This window comes from Giraffa tippelskirchi, chromosome 7, assembly GCF_054371585.1.
Source record: "Giraffa tippelskirchi isolate mGirTip1 chromosome 7, T2T-mGirTip1v1.2.pri, whole genome shotgun sequence".
NCBI classification, from domain to species: Eukaryota; Metazoa; Chordata; class Mammalia; order Artiodactyla; family Giraffidae; genus Giraffa; species Giraffa tippelskirchi.
In genome coordinates, this window is record NC_137281.1 from 88,254,835 (window position 1) to 88,280,831 (window position 25,997).

At 40.3% G+C, this 25,997-nt stretch overlaps 1 protein-coding gene and 1 pseudogene across 1 annotated transcript in view; both read right to left on the reverse strand.

Annotated features, from left to right (window-relative positions):
- The window catches only part of OXA1L (OXA1L mitochondrial inner membrane insertase), a 76,570-nt gene that overhangs the window by 32,862 nt on the left and 17,711 nt on the right, over positions 1–25,997 (reverse strand). The window contains exons 3-4 of the mRNA XM_081506649.1: positions 17,309–18,281; positions 7,379–7,450 (exon numbers count right to left, since the gene is read on the reverse strand). Coding sequence (XP_081362775.1) covers positions 7,379–7,450; positions 17,309–18,281 — 1,045 coding nt within the window. The remainder of the gene's footprint in view (positions 1–7,378; positions 7,451–17,308; positions 18,282–25,997) is intronic.
- LOC145512614 (small ribosomal subunit protein uS14 pseudogene) lies at positions 11,641–11,810 on the reverse strand (annotated as a pseudogene).

Consider the following 25,997-nt stretch of genomic DNA (forward strand, 5'->3'; position numbering starts at 1 on the left):
AATTATAGTATAAACTAGTCATTTTTTTGCTAGCGTGTAGCTGACTCTAGTTTTTTACTCTTGTATAAAATGTTATCCTTTTAGTTAAGTCTGTACACATTATCTTCAATTACGTCCTTAGGATCAGTTCAGTTCAGTCGCTTAGTCGTGTCTGACTCTTTGCGACCCCATGGACTGCAGCACACCAGGCTTCCCTGTCCATCACCAGCTCCTGGAGCCTACTCAAACTCATGTCCATCGAGTCAGTGATGCCCTCCAACCATCTCATCCTCTATTGGCCCCTTCTCTTCCTGCCTTCAATTTTTCCCAGCATCAGGGTCTTTTCAAATGAGTCAGCTCTTTGCATCAGGTGGCCAGAGTATTGGAGTTTCAGCTTCAGCATCAGTCCTTCCAATGAATATTCAGGACTGATTTCCTTTAGGATAGACTGGTTGGATCTCCTTACAGTGCAAGGGACTCTCAAGAGTCTTCTCCAACAGTGGAGTTCAAAAGCATCAATTCTTCTGCACTCAGCTTTCTTTATAGTTCAACTCTCACATCCATACATGACAACTGGAAAAACCATAGTTTTATCCTTAGGATAACTGCCTTAAAGTGTGTTGAATAAAAAGATGCACAGCCTAAGACCTGAGAATTATGTTTTATGGACTCTCAGAGAGTCCAAACTAGAGTTTGGAGTGGAGAAGAGTTTGTCAGAATTTGGAGTGGAGAAAGGTTTATTGCAAGGCCAAGCAAGGAAAATGGGGAGGCTAAAAAGATCCAAACTCTCCAATGGGTTTCAGGGAAGCTTTTATTAAATTGGAAGTATCGTGGGTCTACCATGTTGTTTCTGATATACAGCAAAGTGATTCAGTTATGCATATATATTCTGTCAGATTCTTTTCCACTACAGGTTAATACAAGATACTGAATGTAGCTCCCTATGGTAGCTATATAGTAGGGCTTCCCAGGTACAGAGTGGTAAAGAATACGCCTGCCAATGCAGGAGATGCAGGTTTGATCCCTGGGTCGGGAAGATCCCTTGGAGGAGGAAATGGCAACCTGCTTCAGTATTTTGCCTGGAAAATTCCATGGACAGAGAAGGCTTACAGGCTACAGTCCATGGTGTGGCAAACAGTCAGACACAACTGAGCGCACAGCACATGCTATGAAATAGGACCTTGTTTGTCTCTTTCATGTATAGTAGTGTGTGTTAGTCCCCAGCCCCCTCTCCTCTTTCCCCTTTGGTAACCATAAGTTTGTTTTCTTTTCTTATTTATTTATAGCTGTGCTGGGTCTTCCTTGCTGTGTGCAGGCTTTCTCTAGTTGTGGCCAAGTGGGGGCTTCTCTTTATTGCGGTTCGTGGGCTTCTTCTTGTGATGGTTTCTCCTGTTGCAGAGCCTAGGCTCTGGGCACCCATGAGCCCAGTGGCACATGGGCTTAGTAATTGTGGCTCAAGGGTTCAGCTGCCCCTTGGCATGTGGGATTCTCCCGGACCAGGGATCGAATCTGTGTCCCCTGCATCAGCAGGCAGACTCTTCAACACTGGATCGCCAGGGAAGTCCCCATATTTTTTTTTCTATGTCTGTGAGTCTATTTCTATTTTGTAAATAAGTTCACTTGTATTTTAGAGTCCCCATATAAGTAATACCTGTAAGTAAGTAATATATGTCTTTTTCTTTCTTAGCATGATAATCTCTAGGTCTATCCATGCTGCTGCAAATGACAGTGTTTCATTTTTTATGACTAATATTCTTTTGTGTATATGTATCACATCTTCTTTACACATTCATTTGTCAATGGACATTTAAATTGCTTCCCCGTTTTGGCTATTGTAAATACGGCTGCTGGAAACATTGGAGTGCATGTATCTTTTCAAATTAGAGTTTTCTCTGGATATATGTTCAGGAGGGGATTGCTGCTTCATATGGTAACTTTTAGTTTTTTAAAGGAACCTCCATATTGTCCTCCATAGTGCCTGCACCAATTTATATTCCCACCAACAGTTTTTGAGGGTTCCCTTTTCTTCACACTCTCGCCAGCATTTATTATTTGTATACTTTTTGATGATGGCCATTCTGACTGGTGTAAAGTGATACCTCATTGTAGTTTTGATTTTCATTTCTCTAGTAGGGATGTTGGACATCTTTTCATGTGCCTATTGATCATCTGTATCTTTGGATAAACGTCTATTTAAGTCTTCTGCCCATTTTTTGATTGGATCATTTGTTTTTTGATATTGAGCCGTATGAGCTGTTTGTATATTTTAGAAATTAAGCCCTTGTCAGTGACATCATTTGCAAATGTTTTCTCCCATTCTATAGGTTACATTTTAATTCTCCAAAGAACTGGTTTGCTGCCTAAATGATATTAAAAGATTGATTTGCCCCACCATATTTTCTTTTATTTGCTTTTTTAGTATCAATGAGATTTCCAACTAAACTGAAATTCAGAGTTCTATGTTCTAGAATTTTAGGGTTTAATTTATCATGCATTCAGAAGCTTGCATAAGGCACTTAATAAAGGTCCTCTTTCTTAATTCACTGGCTAAATCCAGAGCAAATCCCTGTGATCATCTTTATTAGCCCCTGAATATTGCTCCCAGTCTTTACTTTATATTGTGCAGGCCTAGGTGTCCATGGGCTCACAAAGAGTTGGACATGACTTAAGTGACTAAACCACCACCTCCTTATTGATTTCCTTTAGTGTGTTTAATTATATTTTCCTGAGGATCAGGTTCATATGTCCTGTCTTATAGTACCAGGTAGAAAAGCACTCCCCAATAAGATATAATGTCTATGGCACAACATAATTAGGCAAAAGAGATGTAACCATTTTATATAAAGCCCGTTTAAATATACCAATATTCATAAGCTTTTATCTCAATTCTAGCAGCTTTTATACTTTTAACTTTATTCTCCATTAAGATCCCATCAACAAGAGTTACTCCTACAAGGAGTCCAGAAACCATCCTTTTTATCCTGGCCATTTTATCCACTTTGCATAATAAGGCTCTGGGGTCCCCAGTGAGAGGTTAACTGCAGGACTCAGGCCATTTTCTTATTTTTTTTCACTTGATTAATTAGGCCAAGAAATTATTGGCCAGTTATCTCATAATTTTCTTCCAGTCTTTTAAATATATATATATATATATTTAAACTGGGGTGAATAGAGTAGACTTGTTTGGGGCCCTTTCAAGTTGATATTGGGTTGCATTCCATGGGCCTGCAAGCCTTGTAGTTGCCCAGCCTCAAGAGACTGAAGAAAGAGCCCAAAGATAGTGACAAGAGACATCAATGATTTAATAGACAGGAGATCTTACATATCTGAAACAAGTTCCTGAAGTGACATCCCACTGTGTGTGGCAAGCAGGTTCATGTGAGTAGGGCACAGGTAAAGCAGACTGGTCAATCAGGGGAGGCACAGAGAGCAAAACAAGAGCCATCTTGAATGGACTGACCATACAGTGAGGGACCAATAGAGGGTCCCTTTGACCCATTTGACCTTAGGTAGCATTGTATCAAAACTTTTTGTTTTTAATCCTATTAACAGCTATTTTATTTATTTCCATTTCTTAATAATCATCTAAAAATTTTTTTCCTTTTGTGATGAGTTCTCTTAAAATTTCCACCTTATTGGGAAAAAGTTTCTGGGCTTCAGTTTTTTCTTACTTCCCTGCTAATAAATCTAGTTAATATTAATTGTCCTAATTTTTTTTATTAGCATCAGTAAGACTCATTGAGCAGAAGCAGAGACCACAAATAAAGATTCTCAAACCATTTTTTTCAAATTAAAGGAGTTCTTAGGTTAACCATTAAATATATATATTTCCCACTATCTAACTTGTTTTTTTCCACCAATAAAACAGCTGTTTATAATGAGAGCTCTTTAAAAATTTACCAATTTAGAAATTTCTCCAGTTTAAATGATCCATCATCTGGCCATCGATGAAATATATCTTAATAGTGAATCAAACCAATAAGATAAAAGAGGTGTCCCCACAAGAGATCACAAAGGATGCCACTGATACAAGATCCAGAAAATTTATTCCCCAAAATAGTCTAAGGAAGGAAAGGCTTTCATTGTATAGCTGATGCAATGATGGTTAAGATCTCAAAAAGTCCCTTAGAGTTGGCACAGTCAGAAAAAAGACTGCTCAGAATCCCAGTCTATTCAGTTGGCTGTCAAATGTACAAAATATGCGTAGCTTCCACATGGCAGAGAAAAATTCTCAAAGTACAACACATACACACACGATTAAGATATGGAAGAGTTCCATAACTCCCCCCAGTTTTCCCTCCTCTTTGGAATCCATTCCCTTTTCCTATCCTCAGCCCCTGGTAACCATCAATCTGATCTCTGTATTCTTTGCCTTCTCCAGACTGTCACATCAATGGAATCATGCAGTATATAGCCTTTAGTGTCTGGATTATTCCACTTAGCAAATGCTTTTGAGATGAGTCCATATTTCTGCCTGTATCATTAGTTATTCCCTTTTATTGCTGAGTAGCATTCCATGGGGCTTCTCAGGTGGCTCAGTGGGTAAAGAGTCCACCTGCAATGCAGGAGATGCAGGCAGACATGGGTTTGATCCCTAGATCCGGATGATCCCCTGGAGGAGGGCATGGCAACCCACTCCAGGATTCTTACCATGATTCCATGGACAGAGGAGCTTGGTGGGCTACAGTTCATAGGTTGCAAAGAGTCAGACACGACTGAAGCAACTGAGCGTGCATGCAAGCACAGCATCCCGTGGTACGGTTGGAGGAAGGGAGACCCCTTCCAGGGCCCGAGACTGGGCTCTAACACTTTGAAATGAATTGTCCGAGAAGACACACATGCTGACAAAGCAAGAGACTTTACTGAGAAAGGGTGCCTGGGAGGAGAGCAGGAGGGTAAGGGAACCCAGAAGGACTCTGCCACATGGCTTGCAGTCTGGGATTTTATCATAATGGGATTAGTTTCTGGGTTGTCTCTGGCCAGTCATTCTGACTCAAGGTCCTTCCTGGTGGCGCATGCATTGTTCCCCCAAGAAGGATTCCAGCGAGGATTCTGGGAGGTTGGTAGGACACATGGCATCTCCTTTTAACCTTTCCTGAATACTTCTGGTTAGTGGTAGCTTGTTAGTTCTGTGTTCCTTACCAGGGCCTCCCGTCATGAAATAACTCATGCAAATGGTTACTATGGTGCTTGGCCAGGGTGGGGTGTTTCAGTCAGTGTGTTTCCCTAACAGTATGGGTATCCCATTGATTTATTTATCTATTCACCAGCTGACATTTGGGTTGTTTCCAGGTTAGGGCTATTTTTAAGTAAATTTCTATGAACATTTGCATACAAGTCTTTGAGTAGACATGCTTTTTTATTTCCTCTGGTAAACATCTAAAGGTGGGATTGCTAGATTATGTGGTAAGTGTATATTTATCTTTATTAGAGACTGTCGAACATTCCTACTGGCAACATAAGAGCTCCAGACTCTTTAAGGATCCTTCAGATACGTATACTCTACTTTTCCTACCGTAATAGGTCATTTTTGAGAGGATCCTTTCTACTGTGAAAGCTCAAAAAAGGTTTTGTAGGGTGTTTCAGTTACTCACTCTAATGGTTAGCATAACAGATTGCACCATTAAGAAACTCTCATGTTTAGAAATAAAGACTATCCAACCCCAATCCTCTTTATCTCTGACTGTTACTCATCACTCCTGAATTTTCTTCACCCTCTTTTTAAAATTACTTACTCATTTGGCTGTACCAGGTCTTATTTGCAGCATGTGGGATCGAACCTGGGCCCCCTGCATTGGGAGTGCAAAGTCTTAGCCACTGGACCAGCAGGGAAGTCCCTTTTCACTTTTTTCATTAGGGTGACCAACATTAAAAACTTTGGCTAGCTAACTAATTATTAGTGTCAAAGATTTTTATTTTTGATATTAAAAAAAAGCAAAATTCATTTCTGGGCCTCTCCTATTCATTCTTCAGTTTTTCTCATCACTCCTGAAGAAAGTTCAGGAATGTGAGTAACAGTCAGAGATAAAGAGGATTGGGATTGGATAGTCTTTATCTGGGGAAGATCCCTTGGAAGAGGGCATGGCAATCCAGTCCAGCACTCTTGCCTGGAGAAACATGGACAGAGGAGCCTGGCAGGCTATAGTCCATAGGGTTGCAAAGATTTGGACATGACCGAAGTGACTTAGCACGCAGTCTTTACATGTTCTCTCTGAACTTTAATTTTATAGACAGACACATTTTCTGGTGATTTATATTTCCCTTCCCTTATGTTGCCTTTCATTTTGATTTTTTGGAAGTCCTTCTTCTCCTTTCCTTTCCTCAGGAGTGTATCTCACCATCGTTCTTTGCCTTTGGGATGGGTGACTGCATCTGCCTACATGATTCCTTGCGTGGGGACAGCCAGGTCTTGGCTTATTCTTGACTTTCCTGCATGCAGAGCATTTTTGTTTCTTTTTCCACATGCTTAGAAGGAAAAGAGAGAAAATTACATGATGCTCTGACTGTGTGTGTCCAGGAAAGGCCCTGTGAGCTTGAAAGCCCTGGGTTTTTATTATCCAACCAGAAGGAGGTATTCATTTCTACTTGAATAGAGGCACACAGCTCTTTTTTAGACTGGAGCTGACTATTTTGCATAAAACAAAGAAGTTATACATTAGCATGGGGTAGCTGGCTTTTCTCAGTAGCTGTCTAACAATGACTAGAGACAATGGTTTAATTATAAGCTGCCACAGTTAAAAGACTCTTAACCCACATACAATATCTTATCAAAATTTCACCATTCCTTTGGAAAGAGGTTTAAACTGGTTTGCGGAGCTAATGAAGAGCCTACTTTGTCTTTTCCATCTCCTTGCTGCTCCCAAAGCATCTCAAACCTATTTCAGCCTCTGGCTTTTGCCAAAGCTGTTCCCACAGTCTGGGTGCCTTCCCTCCTTTCTTTTGCTTATCTATTATTTACTTCTCTTTCAAAGCTCTTTTCAGGCACTTCCTCCTTTAAGAAGGTTTTTGTTTTTTTTGCATCTTTACAATTTCAGTCCACTGAGGTCTACTGTCTATGGACATGCATTTCTAGTGCACATAATTTAATTCAGATTATTCTTCAGTTGTATGAATTGGTGGTCTTATGGTTATTTATTTATTTCAGAAAAGAACTACTGGAGAGTAGATACTATATCTTACTCATTTTTGCATTTCAGTCCCTAACACAGCTCCTGGCAGTGCAAAATTCTGTTGAGCCAATGAGTGATTGAATGTTAGGCATATGGCAGGAACTTGATAAATAATTGTTGGTTGATTGATAAGAGGCCTATTTAGGAAATGCTACATAACTTCATCGGCAGCATCACCATTTTAATGCTGGTTTGTACTGTCTGCAGAAGTTTAGTTAGAAACTACCTACCCTCACGTCTTCTTCCGGCACTGACTCCTTTTTTCTCCTTCCAGTGAGTTGGACAGCAAAGGGGTAGATGACCTAAAAGATGAGAAGATAGGGAGGATTAGGAAAGATAAACAGACAATTGGAAAATATTTTAAAATAAATCTTGCTTATGAATTGTATTCAGCTGCACAGTTTGGGAATTATATTACATTAAATGAGTACATTAAAAATGTGGGACAAATAATGAATGATTGCAAGCTCTTGTTTACATGTAAAGCCACTGAGCACAGTGCTTATTTCTAAGGATGGCAGGGTGAAGTGAGGCTCCTTTTTTCCTCTGGAGGGAGGCACACTTCACCCAAAGGGAAGGTTTCGCCTGGATGTCATCCACAGAGTCAAGATTCAGGACTGTGTTTACGAAGAGAACTTGAATTAGCGTCTCAATGTGTTTTCTCTATGCCCAATTCACGTTTCCCCTCTCTCCAGGGTTACTCCAAGGCAGCCACTGTGATCAGCACATGGAGGAAGGAGAGCCACTCCTTGGGCTCCTACCTCCATCCTCTTAAGGAGGAGCCTTCTGACAGGGAAAGAGCCTTCCAGACTGAGGAGCTAGCTGGATCTTTGCTCAAGTTTTTTCTCTCCAGGTTGTTGAGGTGAAATATAATGAGGCTGCTGCTGCTGCTAAGTCGCTTCAGTCGTGTCTGACTCTGCGCGACCCCATAGACAGCAGCCCACCAGGCTCCGCTGTCCCTGGGATTCTCCAGGCAAGAACACTGGAGTTGCCACTTCCTTCTCCAATGCATGCATGCATGCTAAGTCACTTCAGTCATATCCGACTCTGTGCGATCCTATGGACAGCAGCCCAACAGACTCCTCTATCCACAGGACTCTCCAGGCAAGAATACTGGAGTGGGGTGCCATTTCCTTCTCCAAAAAATAATGATAAGTCAACTCTTTTCCAAGGAACAAGCAAAGAATGATTTCACTTAACTGTTAAAACTCTGTAATATTATTGTAGGGAGGGAGCCCCATCCAGGGCCTGAGAGTCCAGGGATCTTGTCCAACTGTCTTTTTATGTAAGGACTGGAATTCAGGGACCCTTTAGGGGAGAAACAGGTAGGCCCAATAACAGATACTAGAACTGATGTCAATACAGAAAATGAGCACTTACATAATTAACTGAAAAAATAAAAAAAATATAAGCACATGTAGCCACATATCTTCATGGGTTGGTGGAGCAGTTGATACATTGGTTACAAATGCATAGATGGCTAATTGACTGGCTGAATGAATGACTGAATTTATTTCATATCAAGGGAATTTGGATTAGTTGGTTTGTGGTGTGAACAAAGCTAGATAATATATACACCTTATGTCTGTAATTAACTTTCTAGTACTGAAGGCCTTAAACTGTTTACATGAGCAATGTGAAGTTTCTGAGATTTCTAAAATAGTGTGACTTACAAGTACCTAATGGAATGTTAGAGAAAGCTAAAGGTTAAGCACTGCAGGAAGTGAGTTGGGCACTGAGATTGAAGTCTGCAGTGTGGTGTAATAATAAAATGGGAAGAAACATTAATTTACCATTTATAATCCCTCAGTTCAGTTCAGTCGCTCAGTCGTGTCCAGCGTTTTGCGACCCCATGAATCGCAGCATGCCAGGCCTCCCTGTCCATCACCAACTCCCGGAGTTTACCCAAACTCATGTCCATTGAGTCGGTGATGCCATCCAGCCATCTCATCCTCTGTCGTCCCCTCCTCTTCCTGCCCCCAATCGTTCCCAGCATCAGGGTCTTTTCCAATGAGTCAACTCTTCGCATGAGGTGGCCAAAGTATTGGAGTTTCAGCTTCAACATCAGTCCTTCCAATGAACAACCAGGGCTGATCTCCTTTAGGATGGACTGGTTGGATCTCCTTGCAGTCCAAGGGACTCTCAAGAGTCTTCTCCAACACCACAGTTCAAAAGCATCAATTCTGCGGCGCTCAGCTTTCTTCACCGTCCAACTCTCACATCCATACATGACTACTGGAAAAACCATAATGTTGACTACATGGACCTTTGTTGGCAAAGTAATGTTTCTGCTTTTTAATATGCTGTCTAGGTTGGTCATAACTTTCCTTCCAAGGAGTAAGTGTCTTTTAATTTCATGGCTGCAATCACCATCTGCAATGATTTTGGAGCCCAAAAAAATAAAGTCTGACACTGTTTCCACTGTTTCCCCATCTATTTGCCATGAAGTGATGGGACCAGATGCCATGATCTTACTTTTCTGAATGTTGAGCTTTAAGCCAACTTTTTCACTCTCCTCTTTCACTTTCATCAAGAGGCTTTTTAGTTCCTCTTCACTTTCTGCCATAAGGGTGGTGTCATCTGCACGTCTGAGGTTATTGATGTTTCTCCCAGCAATCTTGATTCCAGCTTGTGCTTCTTCCAGCCCAGCGTTTCTCATGATGTACTCTGCATATAAGTTAAATAAGCAGGGTGACAATATACAGCCTTGACATACTCCTTTTCCTATTTGGAACCAGTCTGTTGTTCCATGTCCAGTTCTAACTGTTGCTTCCTGACCTGCATACAGCTTTCTCAAGAGACAGGTCAGATGGTCTGGTATTCCCACCTGTTTCAGAATTTTCCACAGTTTGTTGTGATCCACACAGTCAAAGGCTTTGGTATAGTCAATAAAGCAGAAATAGATGTTTTTCTGGAACTCTCTTGCTTTTTCGATGATCCAGCGGATATTGGCAATTTGATCTCTGGTTCCTCTGCCTTTTCTAAAACCAGCTTGAACATCTGGAAGTTCACAGTTCACATATTGCTGAAGCCTGGCTTGGAGAATTTTGAGCATTACTTTACTAGCATGTGAGATGAGTGCAATCGTGCAGTAGTTTGAGCATTCTTTGGCATTGCCTTTCTTTGGGATTGGAATGAAAACTGACCTTTTCCAGTCCTGTGGCCACTGCTGAGTTTTCCAAATTTGCTGACATACTGAGTGCAGCACTTTCAGAGCATCATCTTTCAGGATTTGAAATAGCTCAACTGGAATCCATCACCTTCACTAGCTTTGTTCGTAGTGATGCTTTCTAAGGCCCACTTGACTTCACATTCCAGGGTGTCTGGCTTTAGGTGAGTGATCACACCATCGTGATTACCTGGGTCATGAAGATCTTTTTTGTACAGTTCTTCTGTGTATTCTTGTCACCTCTCCTTAATATCTTCTGCTTCTGTTAGGTCCATACCATTTCTGTCCTTTATCGAGCCCATCTTTGCATGAAATGTTCCCTTGGTATCTCTAATTTTCTTGAAGAGGTCTCTAGTCTTTCCCATTCTGTTGTTCTCCTCTATTTCTTTGCATTGATTGCTGAGGAAAGCTTTCTTATCTCTCCTTGCTATTCTTTGGAACTCTGCATTCAAATGGGAATATCTTTTCTTTTCTCCTTTGCTTTTCACTTGTCTTCTTTTCACAGATATTTGTATGGCCTCTTCAGACAGCCATTTTGCTTTTTTTTGCCTTTCTTTTCAATGGGGATGGTCTTGATCCCTATCTCCTGTACAATGTCACGAACCTCCATCCATAGTTCATCAGGCACTCTGTCTATCAGATCTATTGCTCTATAAAAAGAGAATATCCTAAGAATGTTTTTTGTTGGGCAGCATGTGGGAATTAAAGCCTGGAGAAGCTGGTAAAGGACTAAATTTCTTTTTTAAGAAAGATGCTGGTGGCATCATAAAGGGACACGTAGAGAGGAGCCCAGAGGCTGAGAATGCTGGAACCAGTGGGCAGAGGGGTGGGAAGTATTGTTCCTAAAGAGTGTATTTTTATCTTTGTACATTTTTGAACTTTATATAAATAGCATCAAATTGTGTATATTCTTTTCTGCCTGCAATATTATGTTCCTGACAGTCATCCATGTTAAAATGTGTGACTATCATTCATTCATTTCATGGTTGTATACTGTTCTATTATGTAACATTGTCTTATCCTTTACTTTGTGGAGAGGCATTTGGATTGTTTGCAGTTTCTTCCCCCCAATTTCTAGAAGTGTGGCTGTGAGTGTTTTTGGACAAGTCTCTTGGACACACGTGTAAGAATTTCTCCAGGGTACCCGCTGGATTTGGTGGTTTTAGTGGTTGTGGCTTATGCAGATCTTCAACTTCATTAGATAATATGAAATTTCAATTTATTTATTTTTGAAGTTTTTAAAACTTTTATTTTATATACAAAGTGCTGGTATTGTTTCTGCATAAGGTAGCTGTGCTGGATGATCCATTTAAAGAAGTTCAGTTAGTCCAACTTAATGAAGCCAATGTCTTTCGTGTACTGGCGGAAACTCTAGGGGCACATATTGAGGCCTGTTTCTGGATCAGACTGTGCCGGTTTAAGCAGACCTGGCAAGAGCGAGAACCCTGGCCGAATTTTCTCAGATGGCTCCAGTAGAGCTGCTGGTGATCCATGTTGTTGTCTTGACTTCAACAAAGCTGAAATAGTACCAATTTATAATCTCACCAGCAATTTATGAGAGGTGACATGTTAATAATAATAATATGTTTTGAAATTCATGAGTGTATTTCTCCTTTTATTATTAAAGCCTTTAATTTTTTCTCAGTAGTTTGATCATTTTCAGACTTGCATGTTCAAGTCTAAAGAAAAAATTCAATTTCTAATTGTTTATTGCTAGCATATAAGGTAGTATCATAGGCTTCTCTATCAGGGCTTCCTAGGTGGCTCAGTGGTAAAGAATCTACCTGCAGTGCAGGAGACGTGGGTTAGATTCCTGACTGGGGAAGATTCAGTGGGGTCCTGAGAGTCAGACAGGACTCAGTGACTAAACCACCACGTCCATATGCTTCTCCACAAGAATCTGGTATTCTGCAACCTTACTACACTTATTCATTAATTTTAGGAACATTTTTGGGTAGATTCCTTTGGATTTTCTACATAGATGATTATGTCATTTGCAAACAAAGACCATTTTACTTTCTCTCAACCCTCCCTCCTCTACGTGGTTTTTTTTCCTTTTTATTGAGGTATAATTGACAAAATTGCAAGGTATTTAAAGTGTACAGAGGTGATGATTTAATAGATGTATATACTGTTAAAGGATTCCCCCTAGAGTTAATTAACATATTCATCACCTTACATATTTACCTTTTTATTTGATGAAAACATATAAGTTCTACACTCTTAGCAACTTTCAATTACACAATACAGTGTTATCAATTATATTCACCCCATTATATTATATCCTTATACTTTATTTATCTTATAATTGAAAGTTCATACCCTGTTAGCAACCTCTCCCTATTTTCTCCACTTCAGCCCCTGGCAGCCATTTTTCTACTATCAGTTTCTATTAGTTCAACTTTTTTTTTTTTTAAGATTCCACGTATAAGTGATACAATGTAGTGTTTGTCTTTGTCCGGCTTATTTTACTTGACATAATGGCCTCCAGGTTCATCCATGTTGTCAAAAATGTCAGGATAAAGGCTAAATAATAGCCCATTGTTTATATATACCACATTTTCTTTATTCATTCATCTGTTAGTAGACACTTAGGTTGTTTCCATACCTTGGCTATTGTGAGTGTGCTGCAGTGAACATGGGAGTACAGATACCTTTTTGAAACAATGATTTTTGTTTCCTTTGGTTATGTATCCGGAAGTGGAATTGCGGAATCTTATCCTAGTTCTATTTCTTGAGGATTCACTGTACTGTTTTCTGTGTGATAGTCCGGTTTACATTCCCACTAACAGTACACAAGTGTTCTCTTTTCTCCACATCTTTGAGAGCATTTGTTATCTCTTTTCTTTATAGTGAGAGGCATCCTAATAGGTGTGTGAAGTGATACCTCATTGTGGTTTTGATTTGCATTTCCTTGATAATTAATAATGTGAATCACCTTTTCATGTACCTTTTGGCCATTTGTGTGTCTTCTTTGGAAAAATATCTATTCAGGCCCTTTGCCCATTTAAATTGGATTGTTTATCTTTTTTGCTATTGATTTATGAGTTCTTTGTGTATTTTGAATATTAACCCCTTATCAGGCATGTGGAATTTTTAGTTGTGGCATGTGAATCAGGGATTGAACCTGGGTCCCCTCCACTGGAAGCAAGTTTTAGCCCCTGGACCACCAGGGAAGTTCCCAAGTTTTGGTAGTTTGTCTTTCAAGAAACTTATCCATTTGATCTAAGTTGTCAAAAACATTACCATAAGTTGTTCACAATGTTCCATTATTACTTTTTAATGCCTAAGGAATCCATAGTGGTGTCTACTTACTTGTTTCCCTTATTGGTAATTTGTGTCTTCTGTCCTTTTCCCCCAACATCCCCTCAACCTCAAGTCCAGATGAGTGACACTTCTTCCACAAGTTCCCATTAAGTATCTCAGAATTGAGATTTGCTTGGCTTCACTGTCTGATTTTAGTGATATGGCCATTCCTGAGCCAATAGCCATGGTCATGCTCTAACTGGTTGGGGATGACATCATGCTATGTCAATTACATGAACTGAGAAGGGAGAGGGGCTTTATTAAGATCAGGGACCTACTACTTTAAGAATGGGAAATGGATTTCAGGCAGATAGTTCAGTCCAATTCAGTTCAGTTGCTCAGTTGTGTCGGACTTTTTGCAATCCCATGGACTACAGCACGCCAGGCCTCCCTGTCCATCACCAACTCCTGGAGCCTACTTAAACTTATGTCCATTGAGTCGGTGATGCCATCCAACCATCTCATCCTCTGTTGGCCCCTTCTCCTCCTGCCTTCAGTTTTTCCCAGCATCAGGGTCTTTTCCAGTGAGTCAGTTCTTTACATCAGGTGGCCAAAGTATTGGAGTTTCAGCTTCAGCATCAGTCCTTCCAGTGAATATTCAGGGTTGATTTCCTTTAGGATGGACTGGTTTGATCTCCTTGCAGTCCAAGGGACTCTCAAGAGTCTTCTCCAACACCACAGTTCAAAAGCATCAATTCTTTGGCACTCAGCTTTCTTTGTAGTTCAACTCTCACATCTATACATAACTACTGTTTTTTTTCCCTAACATAAAGAAGTCTAAAAATTTATATAGCTAAGTTTATAAATTTATGTTTATAGTTCTATTGAAAAAACTCCCTACACATCTTTTTTTTTTTAATATATATATTTATTTGGCATGCTAGGTCTTAGCTGTGGCACTCGGGATCTTTCATCTTCATTGCAATTTGCAGGATTGTTAGTTGCGGTATGCAAACTCTCTTTTTTTTTTAATTTTTGGCTGTGCTGGGTCTTTGTTGCTATGTGCAAGCTTTCTCTGGTTTAGGTGAGCAGAGGCTACTCTTTGTTGCCGTGCCCAGGCTTCTCATTGTGGTGTCTTCTCTTGTTGCTAAGCACAGGATGTAGGACGCTTGGGCTCAGTAGTTGTGATATGCAGGGTCTAGTTGCCCTATGGCATGTGGGATCTTACCAGACCAGGTATCAAACCCATGTTCTCTGCATTGGCAGACAGTATCTTAACCATTGGCCCACTAGGGAAGTCCCTATGCATCTTTAATGAGATAATTTTTATCCAAATTTTCTTTTTTGTGGTTTATATCTATTTACTTAATTATCCTGAATTTATTTCAGTTTAAGATATGAGATAAGGATCTAACAACTTTTTCTACAAGGTTCTAGGTAATCTCTTCATTTATGTTCATTTATGCAGCTTATTCCTTCAGTAAAATATAGTAACCGACACTTAACATGGCACTTAACTTTATCAGGCCCTGAGCTAAGCATTCTGACATATATGAATAATATTTATAAGGATTCTATGAGATAGATATATTATTATCTCCATATATATATATATTGTTGTTCAGTTGCCAAATAGTGTCTGACTCTTTGTGACCCCATGGACTGCAGCATGCCAGGCCTCCCTATTCCCCACCGTCTCCCGGAGCTTGCCCACGTTCATGTCCATTGAACTGGTGATGCCATTCAACCATCGCATCCTCTTTTGCCCTCTTCTCCTTCTGCCTTCAATATACATGATGCAAGAAGTATTGCTTGTTTAAGCTCAAATGGCTAATAGCTGGGAATCTAAACCTAGGTGGTGGACTTCTAGTAGCCATTCTCAGCCTCTGTGCTATATTACCTCCCCGAGTCGTTGATGTTCACAGCATGCCTTTGCAGCTAGGAGGTGTCTGCTGTACTCATGCCTGTTTTTGTTCCCAGCAGTTAGCTTGTACCAAGAATCAGTTTCCGAACCTTGATTTGCTAACTGGACTTGTTACTATAATGACATTTTAACTAAATGAAGATAAACCAATGAAATGTGAGTATAAAAACAAAACTTTTCTGCGAAAACAAAATTGAGTCCTTGCAATAGATTCCATAAAGCCAGATAATGAGAAAAATTGTTGATTGAGGTGTGGGCAAAGACTGTGAAGACTGGCAACAGACAAACAAAATGAGAAAATTCTAGAATTCTGTTCACAGATGGTTTCTCTGGCATCTTTACAATTTTTGTACTACTGAAGCAAATCCTGAAACTTCATATTGTGGATGTGGTCTAGCAAGAAAGACTACAACAATCATCATATTCATACTCAAAGAAAAGAATATTTGTAGGTTAGTGAATACATGTTTCTAGCTTTTAATTTCAAATAAATATTTAAGGCATGTATCACTTTTAAATTGATCTTCTGCTCTAACCTTTTCCCAATAATGTACTAGACCCCAATCTTTTTTAAAGACGACAGTCTTCTATTGTGGTTGGCTAATAGTCTTGGCGTTATTTATCCACTGGACTGTCTCTTCTTTACAGATTAAAAAGTCTACTTTGTTTTATCGTTATTATTTTCTCGGCCTCACCATGTGGCTTGCTGGATTTTAGTTTTCTTTCCTACCCAGGGATCAAATCCATGCCTCCTGCAATGGAAGCTTGGCGTCCTAACCAGTGGACCACCAGGGAATTTCCTAGAAAGTCTACCCTAATCATCTATTAGATCTTTATGTCTAATCTGAATCATTTTTCTAGACTATCCAATTCCACTGTTCTATTTGTTTGTTCTTAAGTTAGTGTTTTAATACCTGACACTTTTTTGTTCAATATTTCTTGACTATTCCACCTCATTAATTTTTCTGGACACATAATAATTCTGAAGTCTATCATAAATATATTCTCATTGAGAATATTTTCATTGGTTTTTAAAGGTTTTCGTGAAGAAGGTATGTTAAATTATAATTTAAAATGAGGCTAGATTAAGAAACTCAGGGCAGTCCAGTTGTTAAGGACTCTGCACTTTCACTGCTGAGGGCCCGTGTTCAATCCCTAGTCAAGGAGCTAGGTAAGATTCCACAAGCCATGTGGCATGGGCAAACAAAACAAATCATACAAACAAAAATGACAACAGGACTTCCCTTGTAGTCCAGTGGTTAAGAATCTGCCTGCCAATGCAGGAAATATGGATTCTATCCCTGGCCCGGGAAGATTTCACATGCCACCGGGCAACTAAGCCTATGAGCTTTAACTGCTGAGCCCAGACACCTTAGAGCTCTGCAATAAGAGAAGCCACCGTAATGAGAAGTCTGACCACCGCAACTAGAGTAGCCCCTGCTCGGTGCAACTGGGGAAAGCCTATAAGCAGCAACAAAGACCTAGTGCAACCAAAACCAAAACAAAAACCTGACAACAAAGAAACCAAAAAAACACTCAGATACATTCTAGGATCAGAAAGACATACCAGACACAGTTGTGGTACACTGAGTTTTTTATGCTCTCTGACAAGATTGCATGAGCCAGTAATGATAAATGTAAGAAACCACTGTAGATTATAGCATTGCTAAAAAACTGTCTGAGAGGAGATATTTCATGGAGATCGGGAAGCAGCAGTATTTGGAGAGGTTCAGGAAAGGAGCCAACTTTCTCCACCCTCTCAGATCCAGCTCCTATTTATGAGAGGAGCTTGCTAATTTGCTTATTAAACACCTGCTTCACCTGTTTATTCCTCAGGGTGTAGATGAAGGGATTGAGCACTGGGGTCACCACGGTGTTGAGCAAGGCCACCACCTTGTTCCTGTCCTCCCCCTGGCCACCCTTGCCCGACCGGACGTACATGAAGATGCAGCTGCCATAGAAGAGAGAGACAACAATGATGTGAGAAGAGCAGGTTGAGAAGGCTTTCTGCCTCTCCTTGGCTGAGGGGATGTGCAGGATGGTGTGGAGGATGTGGCCATAGCAGGTGGCCGTCACAGACAGAGTGCCCAGTAGGCTGATGTTGGCCAGGATAAAACCCAGAAGCTCGATCAGACTTGTGTCTGCACATACAAGTTTCAGGAGTGGAAAGTTGTCACAGAAGAAATGATCAATGATATTGGAACCACAGAATGGTTGCTGAAATATGATGGAACATGGAATGGCTATAAGAAGGAATCCCGTGATCCATGAAAAAAGAGCCAACTGGACACAGACCCTTTTGCTCATGATGGTGACATAATGCAAGGGCTTACATATGGCCACATACCTGTCAAAGGACATCACCGCCAGTAGGAAGAACTCTGTGGTGCCCAGGAAGAAATAGAGGAAAAGCTGGAGAAAGCATCCTGCTACGGAGATAGTCTTGTGTCCAGTCAGGATGTTGGTCAGTGTCTTGGGGAAGATGACCGAGGTGAACCAGATCTCCATGACAGAAAAGTTGCAGAGGAAGTAGTACATGGGGGTGTGGAGGCGCCTGTCCATGAGGGTGAGGACCACGATGAGGAGGTTCCCCAGTAGAGTGAGCAGGTAGGTCAGGAGGAGCCCCAGGAAGAGGAGCATCTGCAGCTCACAGGCGTCTGAGAGCCCCAGCAGGATGAACTCGGTGACAGTGGTGTGGTTCCCCGTGGCTCCTCTGGCCTCTGCTGGGAATGACCGATCAGAGGTGTGCAGCATCAGGAGTCGGGATGTTCTGGGGACCTGAGGACACTCGAATCTGAAAGCAAACAGGGATTTTCAGCTAAAGGAATCCTTTATTTCTTTGACCTACAAGTCCCCTTTTCTCCCTCCTCAGGCTGGTTTCCCAGACCCCTCACTGAGTTAGCATTAAGACACATACTTTGACCCATTTATCTGGTACTTTTTGGGAAAAATTTCACATTTACCAGTTCTTTTTCCACCTTTTTTTTGTTTGTTTGTTTGTAAGGAAACCATATTAAGTCCCTTCTTATTTTTTTTAGATCAGGTGACATATTTTCCCATATTTGTCCAAATATTGTAAAGGCTCTCAATACATTAAAACATTTTCCTCTGCAAATTCTGCATCTTGTGGATCATGGCCATTTATTGAAAGCACTAATGGAATATGTGCTCTAGAACTTGTTGCAGAGGCATTTGTATTAGAGAAACTGTGTGGTTGCACCTGAGCTCCATCATTTACTAACTTGTCTGGGATCAGTTCTCTAATCTCACCAAAACTCTGTTTCTTCAAAGGGAACAATAACAATACATATGTAAAACATTCTCTCAGAACGTAAGTGAATAATGTATATCCAACACCTAGCACGAGGTTAGCCATAGAGTAAGCAGTCACATAATGTTAGCTGTTTTTATTTTTCCCTTTGTGGCTAAAATAGAGAAGTAGTATCAGCTCATAATGGAAAGTTTAGGAAATACAAAAAAATGAAATAAAAAAGGATCGTCTGTTGCCCACAGAGACAACTATTATTAATATTTTGATTTATTTCTTTTGTATTTTTTCTATTCTTATTCAGTGTTTATTGCTTTATATAGCCATGCTCACAGATAATGTATTTTGTACTTCTTTCCTTCACACATATTATTATAACAAATTTTTGTTATATGTTATTACAAATTTTTGTTAATATATTATTTGGTTGATATTTTTTGAGAGATCCATGCACTATGAAATTGTTACATGGGGGAGGGAACATGCATTTGTAGACTAGATGTCATTGAGGTTATTACTTTGGGATAAATTCCTAAGTAGTAATAATTCTAAATAATAATGATAAATGCTGATTTTCAGAATTCTTCATTGGTTCAATTTCAGTTTTAGAGAAAATGTCTTCATTTTAAAGGATTTTTATTTCTAATTTTTGCATTGTTTAACATTGTCTTTAGAGATCTGGTTAAAGAGCTAGGCTTTCTTGCTATCAATTGTCCTTTATAGAAATGACAGGTAAGGGCAAGCTTCTGTGGAGAAGAGCTGACTCTATCTGAGACAAGAGCAGGAACTAATGTGATAAGCCTGACTCGGAGAAATGGTAACACAGTACATTGTAGCTGTGTAAAATATGTATCTATATGGAGAAGAATTGGATGAGAACACAGAAAAATGAGCATAATTGCCACAATAGGATGGGAGGATGGTGGGTGATTTTTCTTCTGTCTCTTTATTACTTTTATTAAAGCTTATAAAATAACCTAAATTCAAAGTCATAAAAGAAACCAGCACAGTGAGCCCACTTGGACTAAGAGTTGGGTAGAAGAGTTTGAGAGAGACAAAGGGGGAATAAATAGCTGCCCATGAAAACAGTGAGAAAAGTCTTAATGATTCTGTGAGCCATTAGCTGTTCCTGAGTCAGGGTACTGAGAATGATGCAAAAAATCAAAGAAGTGAGCTGTGCCACAGCCCGCCAGTGGACACCTGAAAACAGATGGAAGGCTTCCAGCCAGAACATCCAGAGGAATCAGCTTCCCCTTCTCCCACACCAAATACTGCACCAATGTAGATTACCTCACTAGATATTAGGTGAGGTGCTTAGTTGTCTCCAAGGCAGTTCTGATGAGGGGAGACTCCTGATTTTCACAGGAAACTCCTGACTCTGTAGTGTTACCTGAGGAGTATGCTTCTTGGGAGCTCACCAAAGATGCGAAATGAAGGATGATCCAGAGCTGTACCATGGTCTGCAGATCATGGAACAAGCAGGCCTGATTTTCTTGTAGACAGTACATGCAAATGTCAGCAAATATCCATATTTTCCAACAACAAGTTTCTCTTAAATCTTCTCTGACTCTCTTGCCATCAATGTATCCTCAGATATCCTCAGAAATGAACTATCCCTAGATAGTCCCCAGAAATCACCAGTTTCTCAGGAAGCTCTTAGTGCTCCTGACGTGTCATGGCCAGAACACTTCCTAATTAATTGTTCTTCCATCCTTCCTATACTAAGGCAGAAACAGACATCAATTGATGCAGACTTGTATGACTCATCTTCAGTTGGGCTTAAGAGGTTTCTGGTCCTTCCAGGAGTATAGTGTCCATAGAGGATTCGGGGGTAAACTGATCATGGCAGACTCCTTGTCTCTGTGGAACTGGCATCAGGCTTTGACTGCTTGGGGTTCTGTTTGGTTTCCATGGAAACTCAGAGATACAGCAGTTACACAGCTCAAACTTAATCTGGAGGTTACATGCTTCTTTTGCAGAGTGGAGCTGTGTCCCTGGAGATTCAATATCATCAGTGTTAATAGGGACTTGAAAGTTCCCTTACCTCTTACTTTCTTCAGTTTTGGGATTTCAAGTTTACTTTGTTCTGACAAAGAAGCTCTGAAACTTCTAATGACGTTTATTTGTAACAAAGAAATATAGATATTAAAACATTCAGTGAATTTTAGTTGAGCATGATTAGTTTAACTCTAGGTGCCAGAGACAGGCAGAGTCTTGTGGGGAAGACAGACATTAAACACACAAGTATTAATTACTATTGTGACAAGTGTTTTGAAGAACAGCTCATAGGAGATCCTGAATCAGACTGAAGGATAAGCGAATATATTCCTGATGGAGTTATATAAAGTTGAAATCTGAAGGATAAGCTGGAGTGTAGGGGGGTGAAGAACCTTTAATTAATCAATCATTCAATAAATGTTTATTGAGCACCTACTATGTGCTAGGTCTATACTATGTACTGAGGATGACTATGAGTGGTGAATGAAACAGAGATGATCCCAGGTCCCCCTCGAGTTTACTCTCCATTGGGGGAATCTTGGTAAAAGGGTTTTGAAATTGTCTTCATCTTCATTTTTGGGCCATTCAAGTTAAAACTACTTTGGAATCCCACTTTATCTCTTTGGTCACCACACTGTTTCCCAGACTGGGTAAAACTGGCTGATGTAACTTGACTGCTGAAGTGGTATGCTTTTAGGAGCCAATGATGTGTTTGAAGAGGCAAATGAATGACTGGCTTTCAGTTTTCTGTTTTAAATGGATTAGTGAGTTATTCTGACTAGGGAAGAATAACTTCGGGGAATATTCTTCCCCGAGAGTGAAGAGCCAGCAACCCACTCCCTAAACACCTGATCACTTCATATGAACTGCTGTGTAGTCATCTTACTCCTGGTAAGAGTCATGGCTACACCACGAACCTATAAGAAGGAGGCCTAGATAACTGGACAGCTGAATTTAAGGAGTGTACATGGCATACACTGGTTGCATCTCCTGGGATCGGCTTATAGAGATCGTATTCTTCCTCTGGCCATATGAGAAAGCACACAGCCCTGCAGCTCTCAGGCTGTGAACAGAGAAAAAAATCAGTGTTTTTGTCATACTAAAATTCAGAGAGAGAAACACATGAGAGTAAATATGTAATAACAAGACACTGTGAGGGCTGTGAAGGCATAGAACTGGGTGGTTTAGGAGAGAAAATAAGTGAGACTTGCCTCTGCCTTAGATGGATAGCCAGAAAAGGCATGCATGAGGAACTGTGATTGCAGCTCAGACTTGAATGCAGAGGAGGGCTTGACCAGATGGCTGGTTGGTTGAGTCCCAGGCAAAGAGAAGGTATGTCAAGGCCATGAAATGGCAAAGAGGTGGTATATTTGAGGTAAAGTGAGAAGGCCAGTAAATCAGAAAGAGGGTGACGATGATTTGAGATTTGGCTGGAGACTTGTGCTGGGTTCAAAATTTGTAGAGCTTTGTAGACCATACCTGGTAAGGAGGATAGATGTCATTCCAAATGCAAGTGGAAGTTATTGGAAGGTTTTAAGCAGAGACGTGACCTCCCCACCTCCCCTACCTCCCCACAAGGTATTCATGTCCTTGTGTAATCCCTTCTGCGATGCTGCACCTAGTGACTGCCTTCTAATAAAGAGAATATAGTAAAAGGGATGAGATGTCATTTTTGAGAATGTAACAAGGAGATGGTGGTTTCCATCTGACATGCATCTCTTGCTCTATTGCTTGCTCTGAGGGAAGCCAACTGCCATATTGTGAGCTGTCCTATGGAGAAGCCCACATGTCTTTAAACTGCTATCTGTAGCCAATAACCAGTGAGGGCTTGAGGCCAATGAGCAGCCACAGGAGTGAACATGGGAGCAGATTCTCTTCCAGAAAAGTGTTGAGATGACTGCTGCCCCAGCCTATATCTGGGTTGCAGCCTTGGGAGGTATCTTGAGCCAGAAGCACATAGTCAATCCTTGTTCAGATTCCTAACTCAGAAACTGTGAGCTAATAAATGCTTGTTGTTTTACGGAGCTAAGTTTTGGGATAATATGTTACTCTTCAATAGATAACTAATACAGTTCTCTTCTAGCCTTTTTAGGCTTTACTCTTGAGGTGTCATGATGGGGAACTCAATGCACGATGGACCATTTATAGATATCATACCTCCTATAACTTTTGGTCTTTTACATTCTGCTGACAAAACTGTTTTGAATGCTCTTGTACTATAAACCCTTAACTTAGTTGATATCGTTAATGATTCTTATATAAACTTATAGAGAGTAGTATTTGCTACTTCCTGGGTTTGAATGGTGGTGGTTTAGTCACTAAGTCATGTCCACCTTTTGTGACTTCATGGACTATAGCTGGCCAGGCTCATCTACCCATGGAATTCTCCAGGCAAGAATACTGGAGTGGGTTGCCATTTCCTTCTCTGGGGGATCTTCCAACCCAGGGATTGAACCCATGTCTCCTTCACTGCAGGTGGATTCTTAAGCCACCAGGGAAGCCTGGGTTTGAATATAGAGACGTAACTATACAAGTGGTTAGTGACAAGCTTATAAATGTTAACAATTTTCTTCTCGGTTTTATGACAATCCAATTTCAGGACAGCTTTCTTTGCTATAAACTAAACAATGAGAATGAGAGACAAATATCTGGACAATTCCAATGCCATTGGAAACTGTTGTGAAGAGTTCCTTTTCCCACTCAATAGGCAATGCCTCAGGTTTGCAGTGCCTGCAATAGAAGTGCCTAAGCCAACTATTATTTCCTCCTCAGCCAGCTTTTCTGCTTTACTGTTCTATTTCTGTGATAACATCATTTTAATTACTTGGATTCAACACCTGGGGATCTCCTTTGTTTATGTTTTATTTTTTCTCTCCAAACATTTTATCTCTTCAGTACCCAATCCCTACCAGATTCTGCATGTGCAGCATCTTACGCACTTTTTCTTGCTGCTTTGTCATAGGTACTACACAAGGTCATACATTGCTGCCGCTGCTAAGTTGCGTCAGTCGTGTCTGACTCATTGCGACCCCATAGACGGCAGCCCACCAGGCTCCTCCATCCCTGGGATTCTCCAGGCAAGAACACTGGAGTGGGTTGCCATTTCCTTCTCCAATGCATGAAAGTGAAAAGTGAAAGTGAAGTCGCTCAGTCGTGTTTGACTCTTAGCGACCCCATGGACTGCAGCCTATCTGGCTCCTCCGTCCGTGGGATTTTCCAGGCAAGAGTACTGGAGAGGGTTGCCAGTGCCTTCTCCACACATGACCTCTTATTTTAAGTTTTCCATTATCTTTTTATGTTAATTTTTTAATATGGAAATTTCAAGCACATACAAAAATAGACAAATTATATATCGAATTTCCATGTAGTCATCACCTAGATTCAACAAAAACCAAGTCGTGGCTTCTTATTCTTATTTCAGTAGACCACTATCTGCTTTCCATATTATGATGAAATAAACCCAAGACATTATATCATTTCATCTGTAAATATTTCAGTATTAAAACACTATTACTCTTTAAAATAAAAACATAATATCATTATTACTTTAGAAAATTAAAAATACTTTATCATAAAAAGGGTTGTTATTTTAATTTGAGTTGTACTAATTATTAGTATGGTTGAACATGTTTTCATTTATTTATTGACTCTTTGGGTCTGTTTCTCAGTGAAATATCTATATACATTCTTTTTTATCTCATTTATCTATTGAGTTGTTTATCTGTGTATTATGGAAAATAATCCTTTATTTGTAATTTGCATTCTCTACCCCCTTCCTGAATGTCCATTTAAACCTGTTCATGTAGTTATTTCTTCCTTGACCTTTGATGAAATTCAGGACAGTTATGCAAATTTTCTGGCCATACATATAATTTTAGAAGTCCTTCATTCACCATTTGTTCAAAGAATGGGATTATCAAATTCTCTGATTCCATATAATTGTTAAAATTTGAACTTCATTTAAAGTTAAAATGTATTCCTTCCTCCATATAAGGCCTGTTTCAAGCAGAAAATCTTCAAAGAGAAAGGGTGTGTGTTGTTGGCTTCATCTGTTAAGTCTGTAAGTCCACCTGTCCCTTATCTGAGTTTGCTAACGCTACCCTCCTCTAGGAATATGGGGATAGGATTGGTGTGGTAAGAAGTGAATGGATATCCTATGGGAAGGGGAAGGTGATATGGAGAAAGATGATAGTGGTGGTGGTAAGTAGTGGTGTATTTGATACATATTTTGAATGTATGATCCACAGAATTTACAGATGGATTGGTTGTGGAATATAAGAGAAAAAGGAGTCAAAGGTAATGTAGTTTTGTTTTTGATCTGGAATCTGTGCTTATTGTGGCAAAATACGTAATAATATAAACTTTACCATTTTAACCACTTTAAAATGTACAGTTAGTTGGCATCAAGTGTATTCACATTGTTGTGCAGTCATCACCATTATCCATTTCCTGAACTTGTTCATCGTCCCAAACTGAAATTCTGTATCCATTAAATAATAACTCTCTATTCCTACCCCCACCTCCAGCCCCTGGTAACCACCATTCTACTTTCTGTCTCCATGTTTTTGATTACCCTATGCCTCATATAATGGCTTTCCTGGTGGCTCAGGGGTAAAGAATCTGCCTGAAGTGCAGGAGAATGGGTTCAATCCCTGGGTCAGGAAGAGCCCCTGGAGAAGGAAATGGCAACCCACTCCAATATTCTTGCCTGGTAAATTCCATGGACAGAGGAGCCTGGCTGGCTACAGTCCCTGGGGTTGAAAGAGTAGGACATGACTTAGTGACTAAACTACCACCACCATACTTCAAGTAAGTGGACTCATACAACGCATTCCCATTTGTGTTGTACTTAGTTCAGTTAGCGTAATGTCTTCAAGGTTCCTCCAAGTTGTAGGATTTATCAAGATTCCATTCCTTTTTAAAAAAAATCATTCATTTATTTATTTTGACTGTGCTGGGTCTCCATTGCTGCATGGGCTTTTCTCTAGCTGCAGGAAGCAGGGGCTACTCTCTCGTGGTGTGTAGGCTTCTCATTTCGTTAACTTTTCTTGTTGCAGAGCACGGGCTCCAGGGTGCATGGGCTTCAGGAGCTGAAGTGTGCTAGCTCAGTAGTTGCGGTTCCCAGGCTTTAGAGCACAGACTCAGTAGTTGTGGTGCATGAGCCTAGTTGCTCTGCTGCATGTGGGATCTTCTTGGACCAGGGATTGAACCTGCATCTTCTGCACTGGCAGATTGATTCTTTAC